The 7,712-nt window shown below is 62.4% G+C and overlaps 1 protein-coding gene and 1 long non-coding RNA gene across 2 annotated transcripts; both read left to right on the top strand.

Annotated features, from left to right (window-relative positions):
• The first annotated feature begins 242 nt into the window (after nt 1–242).
• LOC136788688 (uncharacterized) lies at nt 243–1,651 on the top strand. Its single transcript, XR_010827325.1, has 2 exons — nt 243–878; nt 958–1,651. It is a non-coding gene; the product is annotated as an uncharacterized lncRNA (long non-coding RNA).
• A 2,428-nt stretch (nt 1,652–4,079) lies between these two features.
• Nucleotides 4,080–6,556, top strand: LOC136788687 (barrier-to-autointegration factor). Its single transcript, XM_066987308.1, has 3 exons — nt 4,080–4,218; nt 5,003–5,133; nt 6,245–6,556. The coding sequence occupies exons 2-3, from the start codon at nt 5,008–5,010 to the stop codon at nt 6,389–6,391; spliced, it is 273 nt and encodes a 90-aa protein (XP_066843409.1). The 5' UTR covers nt 4,080–4,218; nt 5,003–5,007; the 3' UTR covers nt 6,392–6,556.
• The last annotated feature ends 1,156 nt before the right edge of the window (nt 6,557–7,712 follow it).

The following is a 7,712-nucleotide window of genomic DNA, read 5'->3' as shown; positions in this document are numbered from 1 at the left end:
GAGCCGAGGAAGGGGAGGGGGGGGCGGCGCCTCCACGCGAAGGCCGGAGCCCGCCGGGGGGGGGGGAGCGGAGCGGAGCGGAGCGGCCCCGGGCCCTGCCCTCCCCGCCGCCGCCGCCGCCTCCTCGCCGCCGCCTCCCGCGCGCGCACCGCGCATGCGCCGCGCGCCCCCCCGCGCCTGCGCGCGGCGCCCTCCGCGCCCCCTCGCGGCGCACCGCGCCTGCGCGCCCCGCGCTCCGGGCCCCCTCGCCGCGCACCGCGCCTGCGCGCCGCGCCCGCTCTCCCCCGCAACGCTCCGCACCCCCCGGCCTATTTTTCCATTGGGTGAGCGGCGCCCTATGGGCGACCGTGGCACCCTCTGTTCTGCCTAGCGACGCGGAAAGGCGCTTTTCTATTGGCCCCCCGCCGCCGCGCTCGCTCCTCGTTTTATTTTCCCATTGGGCGCGCCGCGCCCTATGGAAAAACGGAGGAGCGTCCGTTCTGCCTAGCGACGCGGAAAGGCGCTTTCCTATTGGGCGGCGGCTCCTCGCTCGCTTCCCGCCGTCGCGCACCCGCCGCCATTTTGTGACGGGGCCTGAGGCGGCCGCGGCGGCGTTCGAGGGCGGCGGGACCGCGGCCGGGGCAGGGCCCGGGCACGAATCGGGGCTCCCGAGGCCGGGCCCGTCCCGGCGGTGCCGGGGGAGCAGCGAGTTGGCCCGGTAGAGGGCGCAGCGGGGGCCCCGGGGACCGGCACGCAGGCGGCCGCCGTGCTGCGCAGCAGCGCCTCACGAAAATGGTGGCGGCCCTGACGGGGAGCTCCGCCGAGCACCGCCGGGCGTTAGGGGGACAAAAAGGGGAATGTGGCTCAAGGCAAACACTCGGCGAGGCGGTAGCAAGCAGGTAGGGCACTTTACAGTATAAACTATTTCATACAACCATAAAAGCTCAAAAATTTATTAAATATTTATTATTTACGCAGGTTCGCATCTGTTTTTGTTAGCAGCAGCTCCTCGGCAGGCCCGGGGCTCACCAGGGAGACGCGACAAAAGTTCTCCAATACCAAAACGTCACAGATTTAAGCCGCAGGTGGGCAAATGGAAGTAAAACGTCTTCCACAGGACAGCCAAGCTTGTATAAGCTTATACCACGATGATGGTGTTAAGGTTTATTTTCTATAAACGAGAATCAAACTGCGGCAGAGCACACGTGGGTGAGGAAAGGTGGTCTTGGCCAGAGGCAGCTCTGCTTTATTCCCACTTGACACCACACAGCTTTTAGGCTGCATTTTTTTCAGATGTTTTAAGTCCCAAGAGGAATAAATGCTTTTGGTTTCTTTTTTTTTAACTATTTCAAGTCCCAAGAGAAACAAACACTTTTAGGTTAATTAAGTGTTTTGAGTCCCGAAAGGAACAAACGAGCCCCGGCAGCACTTCAGGGCCGTTCATCCAGCTGCTATCCTCCTGCCTTGGGGTAGAAATTCATTTTTTTCCTATTTTTGTCACTCCTGTGGCTCCTCTGACAGCGCCTACGTGCGTGGCACAGGCACAGCGGTGGCTTTTAGTGTCTTTTTCCTACGCTTTCACGACAAATTAGGGGAATTCGGCTAAAACAAGAACACAATATTCCCCTTTTTCATGTATTAGTTGAAAAAATAAAGGAATTTAATTCCCTGACCCCATACGAGGACACAATGAGGGGTTCCCTCGGCCCCCCCCCCCCGGCTCCGCGGCTGCTTCACGAAATGGCCGCTTTGAACGGGTCACGTGGTGCCGCGCGGCCTCCCGATTGGCCGCGAGCAGGCGGCGGCGCCGCCCGATTGGTTGCGGGGTGGGGCAGGTCCCGCCCCGCTGCCTGCACTCCATCGGCGTAGCCCCGCCCCTCGGCCTCGTTCCCGTGACGGAACCTCAATTTGCATGCCCCGCCCACATTCAGAGGGGGCCACGCCCCCTTCGTGTAGAGATACGCGGGTAATTTGCATACCACGCCCACCGTCGCGGTGACCACGCCCATTCAACGTGGGTCACGTCGATTGTGTCCGTGAAAGGGGCGGGGCCACATCTGGGAGGGGGCGGGGCCATTGGGAGGGGGCGGGGCCACTGGGAGGGGGCGGGGCCTGCGCGTGGAGCCCAGGAGCAGCGCTGTAAAAAGGGCAAAAAAAGAGGAAAAAAGGCAAAAAATGAGGGAAAAATGCAACAAGATGAGGGGAAAAGGAAATGAGAAGAGAGGCAACAAGAGAGGAAAAAAACACAAAAAAAATGAGGAGAAAAATTTAAAAAGCGAGGGAAAAAGGAAAAGAAGCAGGGAAAAAAGCAAAAAATGAGAGAAAATGAAAATATGGAGGGAAAGGGGCAAAAAAGAGGGAACAAAAGGCAAAAAAAGAGGGAAAAAGGCAAAAAAGAGGGAAAGAGTGATAAAAAGGGCAAAAAAATAAGGAAAAAGCAACAAAAGTGAGGCAGAAAAAATGAGAGCAAAAGATGAAGGAAAAAAGCAAAAACATAAGGAAAAAGTCGAAAATGAGGAAAAAGGCAAAGTAAGAAAAAAAAGCAAATTAAGAGGGAAAAAAGCAAAATAGGAGGAAAAAAAAGTGAGGAGGAAAAAATTACAGAAAAGGCAAAAAATGAGGGAGAAAATGCAAAAAAAAAAGACAGAAAAGCCGCTTTTTGGCAACGTGCCCTGGTGGAAAGCGACTTCACACTTCTTAAATTATTTTCTTACATTTTTTTCCCACAAAATGCCCCAAATCGGCTGCGCTCGAGGGACGGCGACCCCTTGCTGGGTGACAGCGGGCCCCAAGTGGGTCCAGAATGGGCAGAAACGGGCAATTCTGGGTTGGAAGGGCAAAAAACAGCAGTTTTGGGCTCAGAGGGGTAAAAAATGGAGCAAACGGGGGCTTGGAAGGGGAAAAATGGGTCAATGCGGGCTCGGAAATCCCAAAACAGCCCCAAAATGGCCTTGGGACCCGGGGGGGGGGGTATGAAATTGGGGGAAATCTGCCCGATTTCCGCTCCTCCAGCCCCAAATCGGACATTTTTCATGCTTCTTGTTTGGGCTTCACCCAAATCCCTTCGGTTTTGCTCCCAAATCCCCCCAAACCTTCATGTTCATCACTTTGGGATCCTCTTTGGGGAGGTTTTTCAACCCGCGCTCGTTTTTCTCCTTTTTGCTGCTTTTTGGGAAATTTTGGCTTCCTTTCCCCGCCCTGTTCCCCCCCACGCCCACGGGTCAGATTTTAGCCCCAAATTCGAGGTGTTTCACAAAGCTTCCACACATTATTGTGTGTTCTGGGGTGCCCTGAGCCTCCTCGCGATGAATTTTGGGTGTTTGGGGAAAGATTTGGATAAAAACACCTCAAAATTGGGGTGTTTTGGGGAAAATTCGGTTAAAAATGACATTTTGGGATCAATGTTGCTTTTGGGGTCCGGCCACTCCAGCCCCATGTCCCCAGTTATCGCTATGGGATCCCCCAAACGTCTCCGTTCCTGTAGCACTGCCCCCAATGCCTCCCAACCCTACCCAAAAATGCCCTTTTTCAGCCCAAAATCAGCACCCGGCTGTCCAGGCGTCACCGGGCCCTCGCGGTGCCCCCACAAGGCCCCGGAGCCCTTTTTGGGCTGGGAAGCGGCCATTTGGGGCACAACTGGGGAGCTTCCCCCGCACCACCTCGCTCTGAGGGAACATTTGGGCTTAAAGGTGAACAAAGTGCCCAAAATCACGGGAATTAGCCCCAAAACAGGTCATCCCCACTTTTAGCTGCTCTTGCACGCTCTGGAGCTGCAGGGATCGAGTAAGAAAGGCTTTCACCCCCAAAGCCCGGGCAGCTTCCTTTTAGGCCTTTTTTTTTTCACAAATTTCATCCCCACGAGCACCAAAATCCCCACAATTTTCCTCAAACCCGTGCCTGCCGCGCTGGGGCTATTTTTCCTTTTTCCCCCCTTACTCCCTCCCAAAAAAAAAAAAACAAAAATCCGGTGAGACGTTCGGCCCCCCCCCCCCCCCCCAGACACCTCCTCAGCCTTCCAACCCCCCGGAGCCCCGATTTCGCCAGAAATCCCCCAAAACCCCACCCCCCCTCTCTATGGTCCCGCCTGGCGGATAGAGCGGCCGCAACCCCCCACCCCACCCCGCCCCCCTCTAGCCGCCGTCTCTATGGTGGGCCGGAAGTGACGTCAGCGCGCAAGCGCCCGCGCAGCGGCGGCGGCGGCCTGAGGCGGGAGCGGCGGCCTGAGGCGGAGGCGGGGAGGTGAGGGGGGGGGGGCAGGGTCACGTGTCCCCCCCGCCCCCCCCCCCCCCCCCGCCGTCCCCGTCCCCCCCCCGCCCCCCAACCGGCCCCTCCCGGTGCCCCTCCCCCCTCCCGGTGCCCCCCCAGTCCCTTCCCCCCCGTTGTGCCCCCCACCGGGCCCCCCCCCGGGCCTCCCCCGTGTCCCTCCTCCCCCCCCGCCCCCCCCGTGACCCCCCCCACTCCCACCCCCCCACGTCCCCCCCCAGCCCTGTCCCCGTGCCCCCCCCAAATGTCCCCACCCCCCCTTGTCCCCATGTCCCCCCCCATTGTCCCCCCCCCCCCGTGCCCCCCCCCCTGTCCCCATCCCTCCCCCCCGCCTTGTCCCCCCCCCCAGCATCGTCCCCGCCCCTCCCTGTGCCCCCCCCCACTGTCCCCATGCCCCCCCCGGTGTCCCCACCCCCTCCCCTTGTCCCCATCCCCCCCCTCCGTCCCCCCCCCCGTGCCCCTCCCAAATGCCCCCCCCATCCCCACAACCCCCATCCCCTTGTCCCCCCCGATTCCCTCCCTGTGCCCCCCTGCCCCATGACGTCTGTGTGGCCCCCCCCGACCCCCCCATGTCCCCCCAACACCCCCTGACCCCCCCGCCCCCCCCAAATGTCCCAGGGCCCCCCCCATCCCCATCCCCACAACCCCCATCCCCCTTGTCCCTCCCCCATTCCCTCCCTGTCCCCCCCCCGTGACGTGTGTGTGGCCCCCCCCGACCCCCCCCCCGTGCCCCCCCTGACCCCCCCGCGCCCCCCCCCAGGCGCGATGTCCTCGACGTCGCAGAAGCACCGCGACTTCGTGGCCGAGCCGATGGGCGAGAAGCCGGTGGGGACGCTGGCCGGCATCGGGGACGTGCTGGGCAAGAAGCTGGAGGAGAAGGGCTTCGACAAGGTGGGGGGGGGCGCGGGGGGGGGGCTGGGGGGACATTTAGGGGGGTTTGGGGACATTGGGGGGGGGGCTGGGGACGTTGGGGGGACATTTGGGGGGGTTTGGGGACATTGGGGGGGGCTGGGGACGTTGGGGGGACATTTGGGGGCACCAGGGGGACATTGCGGGGACGTTTGGGGGGGTTTGGGGACACCGGGGGGACATTGGGGAGACATTTGGGGGGGGGGGGGAGGCTGGGGGGGTTGGGGGGGGGCTGGGGACATTTGAGGGGGGGGGGCTGGGGCATTTGGGGGGGCTTTGGGGACATTGGGGGGACATTTGGGGGGGGCTGGGGACATTGTGGGGACGTTTCGGGGGGTTTGGGGACACCGGGGGGACATTGGGGAGACATTTGGGGGGGGGGGCTGGGGATGTTGGGGGGGGCTGGGGACGTTTGCGGGGGGGCTGGGGGCAGTTGGGGGGGCTTTGGGGACATTGGGGAGACATTTGGGGGGGGCTGGGGACGTTTGGGGGAGGTTGGGGACATTGGGGGGCCATGTAGGGGTGTTTGGGGACACCGGGGGGACATTTGGGGGGGGCTGGGGGGACATTGGCGGGGGGCTGGGGACGTTTGGGGGACATTTGGGGGGAGGTTGGGGACATTTGGGGTGTTTTGGGGGCATTTGGGGACATGGGGGGGATGTTTGGGGGGGGGTTGGGGACACCGGGGGGGTGCTTGGGGACGTTTGGGGACATTTAGGGCCCCGAGAACCACACCCCAAAAAAGGGCTCAGCGGGGATACGGGGCCAGGGTCCCCGGGGGCGCCTTTGGGGCTTTGGGGGGGGGCTTTGGGGGGGTCCTTGGGGCCCGGGGGGGTGGCATTGGGGACACAGGGGGGTGTTTGGGGCCACAGGGACATTTTTGGGGTCATTTGGGGACATTTAGGGCCGTGGAGAACCACATCCCAAAAAAGGGCTCCGGGGGGATACGGGGCCAGGGTCCCCGGGGGCGCCTTTAGGGCTTTGGGGGCACCTTCGGGGCTTTTGGGGGGGTCCTTGGGGACCGGGGGGGTGGCGCTGGGGCGCCGGGGCCGTTTTGGGGCCGTCGGGGGACGTTTTCGGGGTGCCCCCGCAGGCGTACGTGGTGCTGGGGCAGTTCCTGGTGCTGAAGAAGGACGAGGAGCTGTTCCGCGAGTGGCTGCGCGACGCCTGCGGGGCCAACGCCAAGCAGTGCCGGGACTGCTCGGGGTGCCTGCGCGAGTGGTGCGACGCCTTCCTCTGAGCCCCCGCGCCCCAAAACCCGACACCCGCGCCCCAAATCCCGACCTCGGCACCCCGAAAACCACCCCCGGGGTCCCAAATCCCACCCCCGGGGCCCCAAAAGCCACCCCCAGGGTCACAAATCCACCGCTGTGCCCCAAATCCCCTCCACAAACCCACCCCCGGGACCCCAAATCCACCCCCCGGCACCCCAAATCCCACCCCCGGCACCCCAGAAGAGCCCCCGGCATCCCAAATCCCACCCCCGGCACCCCAAAAGCCACCCTCGGGATCACAAAAGCCACCCCCGGGGTCACAAATCTCACACCTGGGGTCCCAAAAGCCACCCCCAGGGCCCCAAAAGCCACCCCCAGGGTCACAAATCCAGCGCTGTGCCCCAAATCCCGTCCACAAACCCACCCCCAGCACCCCAAATCCCCCCCCCAGCACCCCAAATCCCCCCCCCGGCACCCCAAAAACCACCCCCGGGATCACAAAAGCCACCCCCGGGGTCACAAAACTCATCCCCGGGGCCCCAAATCCACCGCTGTGCCCCAAATCCGGTGCACAAATCTCATACTTGTGGCCCCAAATCCCAAAAACCCACCCCCAGGACCCCAAAACCCACCCCCAGGACCCCAAATCCACCCCCTGGCGCCCCAAATCCACCTCTGGGTTCCCAAATCCCATCCCTGGGGCTCCAAATCCACCCCCAGGACCCCAAATCCACCTCTGGGTCCCCAAATCCCACTGCCAGGACCCCAAATCCACCTCTGGGGTCCAAAATCCCGATCCGAGGGCCCCAAATCCCATCCCCGAGACCTCAAATCCACCCCTGGAACCCCAAATCCAGCTCTGGGTCCCCAAAACCCAGCCCAAGCCCCCAAATCCGGTCCATGTGGCCCCAAAACGCCCCCCCGGGACCCCAAATCCCGACCCCACAGCCCCAAACCCGGCCCCGTTCCCATTGGGCTCCCTGCGGGGTCGGTGCCACCGACCCCAAATGGACCTGGGAGGGGTCAAAGTCGATTTGGGGGCGCTGGGAGGGGTTTTGGGGTCCCAAAGTTGGGTCCCGGGACCCTAAAAGTGGCCTGGGGGGTCCCAAATTTGGTTTTAGGGGCTTGAAGTGGGATTTAGGGGCTTGGAATTGGCTTTGGGGGCCCAGAATTGGGCTCCGGGACCCCAAACTCAGCCAGGGGGGCCCCAAAGTCAATTTGGGGGGTCCCGAAATTGTTTTTAGGGTATCGAAGTTGGTTTTAGGGTCCCCAGTTTGGGCTCTGGGGACGTAAAATTGGGCTCCGGGGCCCCAAAGTCGGGCCGGGGGGGTTCCCAAAATTGGTTTT

The sequence above is a fragment of the Anser cygnoides genome, chromosome W (assembly GCF_040182565.1).
Source record: "Anser cygnoides isolate HZ-2024a breed goose chromosome W, Taihu_goose_T2T_genome, whole genome shotgun sequence".
Lineage (NCBI taxonomy): Eukaryota > Metazoa > Chordata > Aves > Anseriformes > Anatidae > Anser > Anser cygnoides.
This window is presented reverse-complemented; position numbering and strand designations above follow the sequence as displayed.

Excerpts from the sequence above, each read along its gene's own strand:
- LOC136788687 (XM_066987308.1), top strand. The coding sequence starts at position 5,008 with ATGTCCTCGACGTCGCAGAAGCACCGCGACTTCGTGGCCGAGCCGATG. Across the intron at positions 5,134-6,244 it reads AGGAGAAGGGCTTCGACAAG|GCGTACGTGGTGCTGGGGCA; the intron begins GTGGGGGGGGGC and ends GTGCCCCCGCAG.